This window comes from Rhinolophus sinicus, linkage group LG09 (genome assembly GCF_036562045.2).
Source record: "Rhinolophus sinicus isolate RSC01 linkage group LG09, ASM3656204v1, whole genome shotgun sequence".
In the NCBI taxonomy this organism is placed as follows: Eukaryota; Metazoa; Chordata; class Mammalia; order Chiroptera; family Rhinolophidae; genus Rhinolophus; species Rhinolophus sinicus.
The window spans coordinates 93,431,217-93,449,229 of record NC_133758.1 but is presented as its reverse complement, the minus strand read 5'-3'; the positions used below and the strand labels follow the sequence as shown (position 1 = coordinate 93,449,229).

Here is an 18,013-nt window from a genome sequence, read left to right as displayed (position 1 = left end):
TATTTTAGCTAAGTATTATTTTGCTTTTATTCATTCAAAAATGACTTAAGAAAATTTGATATTCCTTTTAACACATAATTTTCCAAGAATAATATACACTAGTCAAAAAAGGAACACATATTTGGACCACATTACAGAGCCTATTATTTACTGACTGCTCTCTAACTCATATTATACTCGCGAGAATTTTAAAGTTATTCAATGAGATAACATAGGTGTCCAAGGAGTAAATATTCTCTTGTTTTCTATCTCTAATTTCTGTCATTTCACTCTGCCTCTTTCCCTTTCTCTATTTCTCTCTCCTTCTCTTCTAAAATAAAACATATGCATAATGTTTTTGAGATTTTAGGAGATAATGGCATTAATGTTTCAATTATTAATAGTTCACTGGGATATTTATTTTCTCAAATACTCTGCAAGTTCTTTCTAGCTATGATGGTAACAGCATTGAATTATACTACATAAAATGCCCCTCCAAAAAAACCTGTAAGTTCACTGTCTATAAAATATCCTGAAAAGACTTGCTGAATTTTTTGAAACAGGTGCATTTCCTAGTTTTCCTAAAGTTTATCATGTATTGATAAAACAGAGTACAGAAGATATGAGATCATAGGACATGGTTATAATTAGTTATGCTTTAAGCTGAAATGATGGGGGAGGCAGATTCCAGTTGATGAATCATCACTTTGAAGATGACATTATCAATATACACAGAAAAAGATGATTCTAACCCTCCCCCCATTTTGTACTACAAAATATAGAGAAAACTTTTTTCATAATTTCTTTATGCATACCTTTTTCAAAAGTTGCTACAGCAACAATAATACTATCAATAATACCAAGAGATGTATAGATAGATGCAGCCGAGGTATTAGAAAGCAAGGTAGAAGGTATTAAAATTTCGTTTTATAAACTATAAATATAGTTTCAAAAACAAAAACTGTAGTAACATCACAAACCAAAAAACAACAAAAAAAAATCAGCCTGATTTTAGTGAAGTGAATGTGAAGCCATCTAATCTTCTACATGTAAGAATAATATGTAACCATGTACATGCAAGTATGAATATGAATTGAGCTGAATAATAGGAGATAAGTATGCTTGGTTCTGCTCTGAATGCTTAAATCAGAATACATACGTTTCTTAAGGCATGCTCTTGAGGTAACCTATTTTTTTTTCTAAACAAAGAAGAAAAGGAAGAAGAGAGGAATTGATATATGAAAAAGTCATTTTTGGTCCTTCAACCTGTATTGCTTTAATATGAAGGAATATAAATATGTACAATTAAATGACCATTCACTCTGTATTATTGTGCTGATAATTATGAATCTCACATTAGTTGCCCTTCAGTATCAAGCAATATAATTTTATAACATATAATATATAGTATGTATATTGTTTAATATCCATACATATTTTTATTTTTATATATTCAACCTCATTTCTAACTGATACATCCAAATTATATATAAATGGCAGTATCATTTATTTTCTTAGAATATGCGAGATTAGGACGGAAAGAAATTCCTACATATTGTCATTTAAGAAAGTAAGACACTTTCCAAGATTATGGAATCGGTACTGCAGTTTCTCTTTTTTCTTAAGAAGTTTTTCTGGTGTGCTTTTAAAATACTATTGTCGGGAACAAATGAAAACTTCCTAATTTTATACATCAGTTTTATCTTAACAGTTATTAAAAATGGAAACAAGACTTCTGAATCTTAGATGAAATATCTTGATTTGCTTTGTGGTATTAAGCATCATAATATCACCACCCACTTTTTTTTTTTTTTAACTGTGTAATATTGTGATACCTGTTGAACAAATGTGATAAGAAAGCATTTGACACAGAGCTACTAAACCCATACATTAACCGTGGAGAGTCTCTTTTAAGTTTAGCTACTGTGAATAAATAGAAAATGCTCTATGAAATATTGAATGACCAACACTGAAACCTCAAAAATCATTAATTCACTTCATAAATCTTTTTAAGTTTTAATTTCAATACATTTCCATAAAAACAGTATAAATAAATTCTGGAGCCATGCATGATTACTTCATTGCAAAATGTTTATACGTACAAATTCTGCAAGTGAACCTCTAAAATTTATAGATGAAGAGTATATAGTACTAAAGTTTCCACAAATGGGTATCTGTCTAGACACTCCTCATTCCCTCCCCATTGGTAGGATGACAGATGTGTGAAGTGGGAGCATCATACCTGCTGGTCTTTACAGCTTAATGTACAAAAAGTGAATGCCCGCTTAGAGTCTTGCATTTTGACTTTTGCCAAGTTTCTTGGATTTGTTTCTTTTCAATCAGAGCTGTGTTCCTCTCCACTTTCTGTCCCCAGTGCCATAAGCAGTTCTCCCAATAGTTCTGTGGCTACAGTTTCAGATTGGAGGTAGGAGAACTACCTCTTCACTGTCCATCCAGCTTTGCTTGCTAGAAAATTACCTTTGTGAAGATTTTGCCTGAATACTGGGGTTGAAGGAGGTAGAAAAATAGAGGAGTGGCACTCTAACCTATAAAACTATATACTACTTTGAATGAAGGGAAAATAATTAAATTAATAACCTATGGATAGTACAATGTAAGTTTTTACATACACAATTTGTTTATATTTTAAAAATGACCAGTGAAGCAGACATTGTTAATTCCAATTTATAAATAAGGAAACTGATACTCAGAATGATTAAATAATTGTCCAAGGCTCCTATTCAATGAATGAATGAAATAAGGAATGGATGAATCTCAAGGGAAAACAACATGGATTGAGTGGATTAAAAGGCTGAGCTAGACCAATTTTTCAATCCATTGAGCAATCAATTTACAGAGAGTAAGCTGGTCTGACAGTCACATGGGGTTTATGTTTGGGGGTAGGATGCTGCTGAAGAACCAATGATGACAAATTTTAAAGAAAACAAGAATGAATAACAGATGAAACATCATCATGGAGTAGAAGAGCAATGGTGAGTCAAATGGGTGGTTAGGTTTTCACCAGAAACAATTAGCTCTATGGCAAACTTTTCAGCTACTGGCATATTTTGAAAAGCTTTTGTAGGCTTCAGTGACAAAAATCTTTGAAAACTTAGGTGGTAAACAAGTTGATACAGAAGTATAACTGGCAAAAACTGATTTAGGAAGAATTAGAAACTAGGAATTTTTTAGTAATTATTAAAACAGACAAATTCATACAGAAATATAACTGGCAAAATTGATTTAGCAAGAATTAGAAAATAGCATTTTTTTCAATAATTATTAAAGGAATTGAAATGATTATATAAGACCTTAGTATTAAAAAAAAGAAAAGAAATCAAAGACTTACTAGAGATTGTATAGTTTATGTACAAGAGCAAACCAATTTTAAGGAACTTAAAAAATTATACAAATCCTTCCTAAAAAATAGAAAATGAGGGCATATTCTGTATTTCATTTTATGAGACGGAATAATTTTAATTAAAAAAATTAGAGATGGTATCAGGAAGGAAAATAGGAAGTCCATTTTTTTCATGAAATTAAATATATAACTCCTAAATAAGTTATAAACTCAAATCCAATTCTCTATAAAAATATTAATTAAAAAAATGTCCAATTTAAGTACATGAAATGGTTGTAAGAATGGTTTAATGATGTAGAAATATATAAAGATGCTTTCCCATATTCCTGATTAAATGGGATCAACCATATCAACATCTGAAAAGATGCAGAAAAAAGTTACCATTGAGTCAAAATAAAAATTATTACTATAACAGGAATAGAAGAAAACCTACTTAACCTTTAAAAATGTGTCACTCGAAAAAGACAAGAAGAAAAAAATCCCTACAACAAATATCAACCTAAAGAGGGAAATTTGGGGAGTATTCCATTTAAATTCAAGAAGAAGATGTGAAAGTTCTGGATGAATACTCCAAATCAGGCATGTGCTCCAGCCAGCATAATAAGACAAGGAAATAAATAATAATTATAAGAATTGGAGATAACTAATAAAACCATTATTATTAGCATATGATACTGTTGTTTGCATAGAAATCCTAATTAATCTTCAAACAAAATATAGGCAACAGAAAAAATATGAGTAATGTGTTTGTTTATAAGATCAATATATAAAAATCAAATATATGTATATATATCAGCAACAAAACATTAAAATTAATAATTTTAAAAATATTTGAAATACACAAATTGTAAATCAACCAAAAATAAATATAATAAAACATACATGCAAGACCTGTAAGCAGAAAATTGAAACTTTATTGAAGGTCATTAAACAATATGTAAATAAGTTGAACACGCCTGTATTTATGGATGAGTAAACTTGACATTATACAGATGTTATTTTGCCCAAAATTGGTCTATAGGCTTAATGTAACTACAGTCAAAATTATGATTGGTTTTTCTTTGTTCTTATTTTTATTTTTGTGGAATATGACAAGTTAACTTTAAAGTGTGTCTAGCAAAGCAAAGAAGGGAAAATAAATTAGATTATTCATGCTCTATGAGATATAGAATTCCTATAAAGCTATAATAATGATAAAGTATAGTACTGGTACAGATATGGACAAATTCAGGAATAAAATAAAACAGTCCGAAAAGACATGTTCCCATATGTGAAAATTTGACTTATGATGGAACTTGCATGGTAGAAATTGAATTACACACTAAAAAAACAAACAAAAAAAAGAGATGAATTAAAAAATAAAAAGGAAATTTTGTGCACAACAGCCAAAAGGAAAGAAGTAAGGTAAAAAGGGAGAAAGAGAAAAAATGTGAGAAAAAGAGAACAGAGGGAGGGGTAAGAGAATACGGGTATCCCTACTTCACACCAACACAATAGAATATAGTAAATAATATATGTATATAATATTTATATATAAAATGTATATGTAATATTTGCAACATAATGTATATTATATATATATTTTTTATATGGTGATGTGAGATAGGGATTATAGTCTATATATTGATAATAGACCATAATCCCTATCACACACCACCACTTAGAATTTCTGTCAAAAGTCAAACTGAAATTTAAAAGAGTATAGCTGAATTTTTTTTGACTTTTGAGTAAGCAAACTTCTTACACAAAACAAGCCTACGACTAGCTACTTATGATACCTAGCCACTTAAGAAAGTGTTGATAAATTTGAATACATTAAAACAAAATCTTGTTTATTAAAATGCACGTTCATTAAACTAACAAAAATCTTTCAAATTTAGAAGATATTTGCAAAAATGATTTAAATTAAGAACAAATAAATAATTTTTACAAATCAATAAGAAAAGAGTAAAGAAAAGAGCCAAAAGGCTTGAACTGGCATTTCACAAAAGAGGAAACACATGACATTAAACAGTGTGATATTATTAGTGTTAAAGATGACAGGCTCTGCCAAATCTTATCTACATTGCTAGTGAATGTATGCATTGGTACAACTTTGGGAAACAAAAATTGCATATAAGGAAATCCTGCTCCAAATGTAGCCACTGCCAATGACCCGTAGCAAGCATGTCCATTTTAAAAGAACATAAAACTAATCATCCCAAATGTCCATTAACATTGATTTAAAATGGCATGCTCACATAAATAATATTTAGCAGTAGAAATTAAATAACTTCAACTACACATAAAAAGAACTTCTGCTACCATATGACTAAATTATAGTAAAAATGTTAAGCTGAAAAAGCAAAACGCAAACAAAATGTTGTTTATGTCATGCGCATGGTAACCCAGGATTCAGAATAGTGCTCAGCTTTGTGAATGAGAAAGTGGGATGCTCTAGGAAAAGAGCACAGAGGCATATGTAAGTGATTGAAAATACTCTACCCTTCGGAGTCGCCAGTTGGTACACAGGTGTTGTATTATACATAATACTATGTATTACATAACATTAGCAAACCAACTGGTAATAGACTGGAAGAAAATATTGCAACATATCTAACAAAAAGTAAATATTCATTGTATAATATATAAGGAAATACATGAAAATTTCATGTTCTAACTAATCATGGTTTTTATAAGATGGTGGGGTTTCATTTTTTTTTATACGTTTCTACTATATGCATTGTATTACTTTAAGAATTTTTTTCTAATACTCATTTAAGTGAAAGTATCACTTATACTATGTGAAGAGTTTATAAGATAATAATAAAAGACAACCCAAGGGAAAAGAGGGACAAGACATTGAAGACACAGTTCACAGAAGAGGTTACACTTCTGCTATAATCCTACAGAAATACATTCAACCCACTAGTAAACAGGGATGTGATTTTACAATAATAGCATGATGCGGTTTTTCATTATTATTAAAGAAATATCATAAAGTTTTTGGATTTGCAAATAAATGAACACTTACATCTTCTATAATGGAAACCATTCAGAGAGTAATACGATGCTATAGCGAATTTTTTCCCTTCTAGAAGAGTAGCCTTCAAAACATGCACATGTTCACATAAATGCTCTTGAAATGATGCACTATGATACTTATACTTTTGTAATAGTGACACTAGAAATAGTTTTAAAGTACATGAAGATAAGTGGTTTATTAAATCATGGAATGTACACCTTATGTAATGCATTCTCTTATAAATTATGCCACGACATTCTATGTGCTGACACAGAAAGATCCCTTAGACATTTTTAAATCTAAAAATGCACACAAATAAATTAACAGGATGTACAACAATCCCATTCATGTTAAAAATGTGTGTAATAAAATTCATATGTGTATATTCCTATGTGTAAATATACAGGAAAAAAATCTTCGATGATTGCATATTATATCTTATTAGCAGTTCTTACCTCTGGAGCAAGGGGGGTGAAGAGACATATTCCAAATATGTATGTTCTGTTTCAGTTCTTTCATTGCATATAAATAGGCGTGCATGCTTATGTAACTGGCTGCATTACTTGCCTTTGTAACTTTCCCCACGGTAGATTGCATTAATGTGCACACTTCATGCAGTAGCCTCAGAAGCAGTGGGCATTTATTTCAGCTGACCCAGCAATTAGGCATGAGTGTTCCTGGGTAGCAAACACTGTGGCTCAAGTCAGAAGACAGGGGGAGCCTGGCTCATATTTGCAGATTGTTAAATCAGAGAGAAACATAGAAACTCTTGGTAGAACCTCAAAAACAGCCTGATCAACATCTCCTAGTAAAGGAGAAGGCGGAAAACTCTCAGACTCATTTACTGACAAAGTATGTTTATCTAATTACTCAAAAGAGAAGTTTTGATTAATAAAAATGTTTAATTGATATAGTTCATGGCACTCTGGATTATATTAACTGCAGATCACATCTGGGAGAATATTTTAATAAAAGTTATAATTTACAGTTTTTGCTTTTTGTAGCTCAGAGTTGATAAAATAAAAATAAGAAATCTATATTATAGACTCTGGAATATATAATTAAAATATGTTTACATTAAGATGTTAATATTTCTATTTTATAGTTTTATTCTTGATAAGAATTTAATATTTTTCAACAAAATATTTGAGATTTTACAGTTTTTATAAAATAACAATATCTTTCATTCAATAAAATTCTAAGAATGAGAAACCAAAAAAGTCCTAATTTTAAAAACATCAATCATGTGTCACAACATGCTTATTTTTCAGGTTAAACTTTTTCCGGGATGTTTCTGACTTCAAAGTGTTAGCCTGCGGTGGAGATGGAACAGTGGGGTGGATTTTGGATTGCATAGGTAATGAAGACACTATTTAATGTGGTTCTGGTGAGAGTGGTAACCTTCAATTCTGTATATTTTACTTATTTATTTTATTAATGCATTGATATCTGTGGATGCCACAGTAGTATATTTGGAAATCTGGCATTGCACACTATTTACTGGTTTAATTCTTCTATATTTCAAAATTTCAATTAACAAAATAATTGACAAGTGTCTAGATAGCGTTCTTTTCTCATCAATTTCTCATGTAATTTAGTAAATCCTCAGTTATTTTGAAATCAGGTTCAACAAATTCCATTTGTCTCTTTGCCCTAGAGATGGAGCCAAAGAGGATTTTAGCATTTGTGATAAAGTCTGTCTCATTGATGTACTTATTTTGTTTAAGCATGCGGCCTAGAAACCTTACCCTCTGTATATATTCATATCATCAGCAATCACTATTATCATCCTCATAGCTAATTTTCATTTACTATGTACTAATAGCCCTTGTGCTAAGATTTTCACCCCAGTCATCTTAATTCTCGCAAATCTATGACATTGTTAACAATCCTATTTTAGAGACAGGGAATCTAAGGCTTCAAGAGGTTAAATGATTAGACCAAAGTCCTATAATTGTGAACTGACAGAGCTGGGATTGGAACCCATGCTTTAAACTTTTTCTATATCGCCTCTTTGTGCAAATTTTAAAGGCTTGATTTTTATAAGCAAACAAAACTGGTGTACAACTAAAGATGAAAGGGAGACTTGTCACAACAAAAGCTTGATATGTTCAGAAAAATTATCTGGTGTTTCAGACAGCCAGCTGTCAGAAGGAATTACTGGTCAGTAAACTAGATCACGAATTTGCCTTTATGAGGACTTAAATCCAAAACAAATATTCACTTCTTAAGTTCTCATTTCAGTTACTACATGACCAATTCTTTGTTAAAAATAGACCCTTTCACAAAAAAGAAATTTTTGGGGTGGCCAGTTAGCTCAGTTGGTTAGAATGAGGTTCTGGTAGCACCAAGGTTGTGGGTTTGATGCCCACATGGGCCACTGTGAGCTGCGCCCTCCTTAAAAAGAAAAAAAGGAAATTCTTGATTCAAAAGAAATATTACTATGTATATTGAAGTAAACTTTTATTTAGTGAATATTTTATATGTGAAAATATTCAAATTAAAAGTGAATACAAGTTGTCAGCACACTTTTGGTAAGCATCTAAAAACTGTACTAACATTTTTGTTAAAGAAAGAAACTGAAAATTGTATTCCTTGGCTTTCTAATGAAAGATGTACTTAATATTAATATGTTACATTTAAGGAGAATACCAGAATTCAGTAATTGCAAAAATTAAAGAGTTTCTTGAACAATTTCTGAGGACTTGTGAGAATTTTACAGTGAAAATAGTAGGATATTATTGGTTTGTTTTAACCCCCAAAATCTAAGTTAGCCTTGCCTGTTAAAAACTGTGGTACAACCCTAATTAATCTATTCCCTTCCCATGTTTACATGTAGATGCATAGTCTCTAAGCATGCATCTAAGAAGAGAGAAAAAATAGAGAAAAGTAACATATGTTTGTGAGAGTCATTCAAGGCACATCATGATTCAAACAAAAGCATAAGGAAGTCCAATGGTAGAGATTTTTACTGCTCTGAGCTCAAATCATTATGTTATGGAAAGTTGAATGTGTAAGAAATCCTGCTGACCTCATGGTTACCTAGCTCCTATGTTGTTTAACACAAAGCAGCACCGTGGTGGGGACAACACAACGATATTTTGAGCACTTTACTAGCTTTTGGAATTTGATTGTTTTTAAAATATTCCTTAAAGTAAAATGTGCCTCAAGTTGATGTTGCAAAAGGACTTTATACAGGAACCTATCCCTGCACTCTGGTGACGCCCCTGGATCTATATTCCTATGCTACATATTCCTACATCCCTGAGAATTTTAGTGGCGTTAAATCAAACTCACCACAGTTTTTAACTGGGTCAATATATTTACAAGACTTTCCTCATGCATGAGTCTTGAGAATGCCAGTCACTTTGTGAATTTGTGCATTTGTTTGTGTTTTAGAATTTGCTACAAATACATACAGATGAATCATAATTTATAATTATATATATCTATGAAATATAAATTTTCTGTTTATAAGTACCTAGTGGAATGTCTTCATTTCATGCTAAGCTGTCTTCTTACTATTGTTCTACCTGTGATCAAATTTTTGTTTTACTTTTTCAATTCCACAGAAAAGGCTAACCTAGTCAAGCATCCTCCAGTTGCCATTCTGCCTCTTGGGACCGGTAATGATCTAGCAAGATGCCTGCGATGGGGAGGAGGTAAAACAGCCTCAACAATAATGAAAATCTAAAAAAAAACAATAAACAAACGAAAAAACAAAAACACAAAACAAAATACAGTGCAGAACACCCTGCGCACCATAGACCCAGCATTTTTTTTTACTAAATGGCTACTGCCATGAGCTTTTAGCAAACATAATTGTTGGCAAATATGTAGTATATAATTTTGAAGACAAACATGGGGTAGAGAAACAAATAGTGGACCAATAGTTAGACTGTGAGTGTTGGGCTTTAATCTGATACTAATTATAGACTTGATGGGGCAGGCAAGCTTCCAGACCTTTCTGGTTTGGGGGTTTCTAATGTGAGAAATGACATGACCATGGATTAACTCTAATGTTCAGGTTTTTAATCTCTGAGCTGTGTGGTAAAATCAAAAACAAAAGAAAAATGTAAGTGCTAATGAATGACTTGTCCAGGAATGCACACATATTTTGAGACCCACTTTACATCAGACAGTGTTTTCTGCACTTGGGATGCAGGGCTAAGAATAGAAAATATAGGCTTGTATGCAAAAGGGTTTTAAATTCTAGTGGCACATAAAGTCACATATTAAATTGTGAGACTTCCTACTAACAAGTAAGCAGATAACTAACATACTGAAAGGCCTCACCGAGGAAATTACAAGATGACGTAGTGAAATCCCTAATGGATGGATAATGAGAGCCTTATAGAACTAGGAGTGGACTTTATATGCAGAGGGAACAGCAAGTTCAAAGGTTCAGAGATACGATGGCACTTGATACACTCAAGGAACTCAAAATGGAACAGTGTGGATGGAACAGTATGAATTGGGGAGAATATTTCAAGATGAGGTCTTAAAATATTTTGAAGTATCATTAATATACTTAATTGAAAATACCAAAGGAAAGAATACCAGATTTTGCTAAAGCAGCAAGAATTGAATCCTAAATATTTTTAGCATCTAAACTCACTTGAAATGTTTGCAAAGTGTCTACTGAGTGCGAGCGAAACAGAAGCCCTTGGGGAGCTTGTTAAAAATATAGTGACCTGTGAAGACTCCAAATATGCCAAACGGAAATCTCTGGGGGTGGGACCTGGGCAGATGATTTAAAAAAAAAAAAAAAAAACTCCCTAAGTAACTCTAATTTACAACAAAATTTAAGAAGAATTGTTTCACGAGTCTCTGGCCAACTGGTGAAACCTGAGCTGTATATATGTGTATGTGTGTAACAGCGTTGAAGACTAAATTAAAAATTTGGCATATGCTTTATTTGTGATTTTCAGTAAGGATATAATTTAGTAAAATAATATTATAAAATATTAAGTTAAATTTTAGAATCAAAAGTGAGATGACAGATAAATAGATAGGAAGATGCATAGATAGGTGCATGGATAGAACATTGCTTATGAGATGCTTGTATTTGCCAGGGCTTATATTTGTGTATGGATTCTAAGGAAGGGAATCATGCATGTGGCTACTAGTTGTATTCCTCAGGAAAATATTTTTGATATTTGAAAATTAAGGAATTTATTTTTGTTTCAAACTAACAAATGGCTTAAATCTAAAAATCCACACATAATTTCCATTTTGAGCATAGTTAATGATTTTCTTATTAAAATGTTTTAAAGATATCAGTGGCCAAAAGACACGTGAATTATAGTGTATGTCAAAGTATATATTAATGACAAACTATGAGTGCTTAGCATGTGTTGGCACTGTTCTAAGTGCTAGATACTGTGTGAGGAAAGAAAAAAAAATGTTTCCTACCCTTTTGGAGATTACATTTTCATTGATTACCGAAGCAATAAATCAATGAACAATGAAATACGCAATTGCAAAATAAGATCAAGGCTATGAACCAAAAAGAGTATTTTTTGGAGAAAAACAGAAGGGAGACGGCTAGATGGTCAAGAAGGCCTCTCTGAGGAAGTAACATTTAAGCTGGATTTAGACCATGAGAAGGGAGAGATAGCTCCTGTATCAAAATGACTGAATGAAGGCTGATGTGACTATTGAAGTTGTCATGGGCTAGTAGATGGGTAAAGATTGAGGGGGGTGAATACTAGGAGATTAAGGAGATAATCATGAGCCAGACGATACAGGGGCTTGGTGGTCATGATAAGAATTTTATTTAACTGAACCTAAAGAAACTTTGAAAGAGTTGCAAAAACAGCATGACACAATGACATTTATATTTTCAAAAATAGATGAATTTGGGGTTGTAAAATTAACTGTTAAGAAAATGCAGAAATGTAGAGAATTACAGTGTTCCAAATGAGAACTTTATTAAAGAATGAAAGGATTGGTCTAGGGTGGTGGTTATGCGAATGAGACAAGTAGGCAGACGAGTACATTTTGGGGGATAGACTGAGAGAACTTCACAGTGGATTGGATAGGCGTTTTAGAGAAAGCAAGGCAGCAAGGGGGACTGAAAGACGCCAATGTTCAGCAATTAGGAAAATGGAGATGGGACAGAGTTTACTAATTTAAAAAGCACTGGAGTGAGATTATTTCTTGAAAGTTGAGAAACTGAGCAAGTTGTTTAACAAATGTGTGCTTCAGATTCCTCATTAGAATTTGAAGATCATAATAGTGCCTGACTCACAGGTTCTTATGCCGAACTATTAAATTGTTTTCCCAGTGTCTGTGGTGAGCACTTTATATAGCTGTAGTAATTATCATTATGTGAAACATTCAGAAAAGTGCTTTATTTAACCAAAAATCATTTGATTCACTTAAGTTCATATAATATATTGACTTGAAGCTCTTTTTTTATAATAATACATTTCCGTATTTTGGAAAATGTAACACTGTAGGATGATAGGCTGTCCTAGGGCATTTGAAAAATATGTAATTTATATTCTCTGTAATTTTTCTGGCAATTATTAGTATAACAAAAATTGGAAGATCATTACAAGAAAAAACATGTTGTAAAGAGTAAGGGGGTAAGAGACAGAATTGTAGATAGAAAATTCTTACAAGTGCTTGTTTTTGCTTTTCTGTATGTTATTTTCATTTGTAAAAATTTCTCTAATTCTAGGTAAATTCAGTCATTATAATAACATCATAGCATTAAATAGAATATAAATATTAATTATATTTTCATTTTATTTTTTAGCCTAGAGTGATTATAGACTTTAAATAAAAATAATGAAAGCAAAATAGCACCATTCTTTTCTGGAAAGAAGCTTTTGCTTGCATAGTTAGTGATTTAATTTGTTTTTCTTTTTTGTTTAATATGATATTCTTCAGTGCAGGAATCCTATTTATAGTTATGGATCATTATTTAACAAGCTCAAGCATAGATAAATATAGAAAAGTAGAGCATAGATATTTGTAAGGTAGGGGATTATAGTTTGGAATTCTTTATCTTTGTGAAAAGTTCACCTAGCTCTAAAATACAGATGTTGTGATGCTCAAAATAGGTCTATTTACTGCCCATCTTCACATTTTTACTTGCCTAGCAGTCTGATTGATACCAGTCTTTCTCATATTTATTCATGAAAAGTTTGAGAATCTACATAGTGGTAAAGATTTGAAGTTAAATGACCTTAGTAGAATCTAGCTACGGTCATTAATTTTTTACCAAATTCATTTCTATTTTGTTCTTTGCTGGTCAGTTGCTGTTCCCACATTTTTCTAGTGTTTGGTTGAAACTTGCTATAATTAACGTAAACTGTAGGTGAGGACAAACTCAATATTTGATTTAAATCACTATTATTTACTTATATTTCTGTTGAGTGTGTATGTATGTGTATATATATATATATATATATATATATGACTGTACTTTCATATTATATCATACTATACTGTATTATATAAATACATGTAAATTCATTTATGTCTAAAAACTCATTTATTTTCAAATGAGTAGAGTTTAGAAAATAAGTGAATATATTTAACATTTTTTATTCAATTCACTAGAGAAATAGATATGAAATTTATTTGGGAGGTTATTATTTTTTCTGTTTAAAAATAATTTAAAAATTAAGAGTTTAAAAATTGAGAATAAAGGTTGAATTAAGAAATATCTCAAAGATAAGTAACTTTAGTAATCATAGTCTTGTAGTTTAAAAAATTCAATGTTTTGTCATTGAATGCAATTATATGCAATTATGTATGTTCATAGTTTTTTACTTATGCTATAAGTATGATGACAGCCATTGAAATATTTGATACTTTTACTATTTACATCTGTGTAATCATTGTTTACTCTTTGCTGTATGAGTTAAATAGTGCATAATTATTTTTTTAAACCTATGTATGATGAGAAGTGAGGGTAGTCTCCAAAATAGGTATCCCTAGATTATGGCTTTATATACCCTCTATTAATTCATTGAGCAAATATACCATAAATGTGATTTATTAGTCTTTAGAGAATTTTTGCATATTACAGTGTCTATTCTGTTTTCTTTTAACCCAGTTAGTTTTCCCAATGTTATGTGTGCTAACACAGCTAATGAGGACTCATAGCCTCTGGCATTTACTTGTTCAACAAATATATTATTAAAATGTAGACTAAAGTTGAACATAGAAAAACTCTATGAAAATATTGTTCCAACTCAAAGTATAATTTCAAGAGAGAGTGTGTATGAGTGTATAGAGAGATATATTATTTAAGTTAGTTCAATATTTCAAATTCTGATGTAATTGTTATCCAGTATCATATTGAAAATTTTCTATTCTTATGCCTCAGGTACTAAGACATTTTATGCATTTTCTCTTTTATTCTCCTTTAATTCTCACAACAAAACTAAGTTTTATAGAGGAAAAAACTGTTGAGGGAGATTAAAGGCAAATGCTTAAGAAAGTAATATAGTCAGGATTAGGCTACAGTCTTAAATATAATGTTATATACCTATAGAAACCTTTAAGAAAAAGTATATTAAAAAAATAAAGTCTTTTCAGGCTATGTTGATTATCTGTAATAGATTCATTAAAACGTGGATTTGCATTTACTCTAAGGCAGATCTAGTATAAAAGATCTTATAATGAGAAAGATGCAAATAACTATATGCAGTGTACTAATTCTAAGATAGAGCTGGTTGTGAGAACTATGTTCTGTGGTACTGCATGGAATCCATTGTTTTGAGGGTGAAGGTTCCGGACATAAGTGCTATCAAATATAAAAGCTGCAGAGGGAATAGAAGCAAACCAGCCAAAATAAAGGGGATACTCTGGATAGATAGAATAAGAAATGATATGGCACAAAGTTAGAGAGTGAAGAACTTTCTACCTAAATTGAAAGTTGTTCTTTATAACTAGAAGGAGAGCATGAGAATAAGAGAGTGATGGAAAGAGACAAATCTAAAATGGCATGCAGGAGTTTTACCTCAGCACCTGGGTATAGGGTGTTGCCTTTCTAAGAGATGGTTCACAGGAGAAAGATATAGTAGCAGATAATTAATTACATTTTGAATATGTTGATATAAAGTTTGTGGGGGTTTGCAGTGGAGGTTTGTTTGACAGTTGGCTGTACTGAAAATCTGTACCACAAGAGAGAAATATGAGTTGCAAATTAAAGCTAAAAGTAAAATATTGATATGAGTGAATAATTCACTTCTTATATTATAATTTGCTTTAAATGCATTAATTAGTTTTAGAATGATACACATGCATACACAAACTCAAACACATGTAAGTACAGCTTTTGCATTTGGTTATACATTTTTCTAAAGATATTTTTTTTCCATTAGGTTATGAAGGTGAGAACCTGATGAAAATCCTAAAAGACATTGAAAACAGCACAGAAATCATGTTGGACAGGTGGAAGTTTGAAGTTATACCTAATGATAAAGATGAGAAGGGAGACCCAGTGCCTTACAGTATCATCAATAATTACTTTTCCATTGGCGTGGTAAGATATTCCAGTAAATGTTCTTTTTTTTACCAGTTCTGAATAGTCACTGTCTGTCAACTCTTACATTATGAAGGTTTACTGATTACAAATAATTCATTTTATCTTTGTGTCAGCAAAACATCTCTTTAAATGGGCAAAGATAAAGCTTATGAATTTAAAGTCTGAGTATCAGCAATAAATAATTTTTATGTGTTAAACAAAGGAAAGAAACTATATTTTTTTTGTAATTGGTTTGACTATTTGTGTTACTAAAATGAAAGTTAGAATGGTTTATGATAATGGTTTAATTACAAGTTTAGAGTATAAGCTAAAGTTCCACATTAGTAAAAATGTGAAAACAATTAATCAAATTTACCTTATTTTGAGATCTATATTATAAAATCATCATAATCTATTAGGTTTTTACATATAGACATGTTTAAATTTATGGTTAAGTCTCAAGTCTAAGAAAAATACTGCTACTATTCTCAAGTGGTTAATAAGTCAAAAAGCTAACTTTTCATTTAAGTTCTTGAAAATCTTAGACTGAAAGTAAAATATCACTTGGCAATTGAGAGTTAATAGAATTTTAATCCTTAAGGAATATAACCATATATATATATATATATATATATATATATATATATATATATATATATATGTATGTATATATATATATGGTTATAACGTATCTAACCAGAGAATTTTGAAGTCTAAAATGTATATTATCTACAGCATTGCATTCCATTTTATATGCCACTCAATATTTTCTTGTCATTTCATATTCTATCACGTGCACCTGTGCACATACACGCGCACGCACACACACACACACACCACTCATAGACTATAAAAATCATTGGTTGAGTCTATGAACTTAGGAATCAAGCTACTTTAGGTAAGTCAGAGTCCTTTAGCAAATTTTATATTCTGATCATTCCTTTATCTGTACCATGATAGTTATTTTTTTCTCCCTCATAGTTATAAATAATGTGATTATACATTTAAAGAACCTCAAATAATGGTGTATAATGAAGGCTAAATATATAATCATTACTAATACTATGACCATTATTATTATTTGCAAGAAAAATGTAAGGCATCTTGATCCATAAAAGTCCTCCTATTTATATTTGATATGAATATGAACACTATTTTAAACAGCTTTATTGGCGTATAACTTATATACAACCTAACTCACTCATTTTAAGTGAACCTTTTAAGGATTTTAATAAATATTCAATTTTAGAGCATTTTCATTACCAAAATGTGAAACTTCATGCTGATTTGTAGTCAATTCTTGCTCCTTTCCTCAGCTCCAAGCAGTATCTAATCTTTCTGCCTCTAAGGTTTGCCTTTGATGGATGTTTCATGTAAAAGAAATTATATAATAGTCTTTCACATCTGGTATCTTTCACTTCACATGTTTCTGAGGTTCACCCATATGAACTGTGAGAATACTGTATTCCTTTTCATTGCTGACTAGTATCCCATTGTATGAATATGTCACATATTTTCATCTATTCACCAATTGAGGAACATTTAAAGTATTTCTAGCCTTTGGATATTATGAATAGTGCCACTATTTTGAGTCATTTTAGTGATTTCGTTTGTTTTGGTTACTATACTTTTTAACTCAGAATTTCTATTTGATTCTCTTTTTATAATTTCTTATCTTTAATCACTATTTTCTATTTGAAGTTCCTTTTTTTATTTAAACACGGTTTACTTTAGTTCTTTTTACATGTTTATAATAGCTGTTTTGAAGTACTTGTCTGGTAAGTCCTACATCTGGAGACGATCAGAGAATTTGACAACATTTGGGCCCCATCAGAGGTATTGTTTCTTTCTTCCAAAGTACATGCCACACTTTCCTATTCACCTGCATGTCTGACAATATTTAGTTGGAAACTAGAGATTTTATTTTATGTACTCTATTATAACAACTCAAGGTCCTCCCATAGGGGTTATGGTTGATCTTCTGTTTGTTTAGTGACTTGCCTACCCTAATTATGTAGAGCCTTTCTCCCCTCTGGTATATGAATACTGATGTCTCAGTTTTGTTTTGTTTTAATTCTTGTATTTATTTTAATTCTGGCTTCCTAGAGAGCATCATTTTCTTAGTATGATTTTCAGAGATTGTGTTCAAACACCTTTAGCCAGTAAGTCTTCAGCCCTC

At 31.0% G+C, this 18,013-nt stretch overlaps 1 protein-coding gene across 4 annotated transcripts in view; it reads left to right on the top strand.

Moving 5' to 3' along the window:
• Window positions 1–18,013, top strand: part of DGKB (diacylglycerol kinase beta) — a 642,123-nt gene that overhangs the window by 267,075 nt on the left and 357,035 nt on the right. For all 4 annotated transcript variants that reach the window (XM_019727049.2, XM_074340800.1, XM_074340803.1 and 1 more), the window contains 3 exons: window positions 7,616–7,701; window positions 9,917–10,006; window positions 15,692–15,852. In XM_019727049.2, coding sequence (XP_019582608.1) covers window positions 7,616–7,701; window positions 9,917–10,006; window positions 15,692–15,852 — 337 coding nt within the window. The remainder of the gene's footprint in view (window positions 1–7,615; window positions 7,702–9,916; window positions 10,007–15,691; window positions 15,853–18,013) is intronic.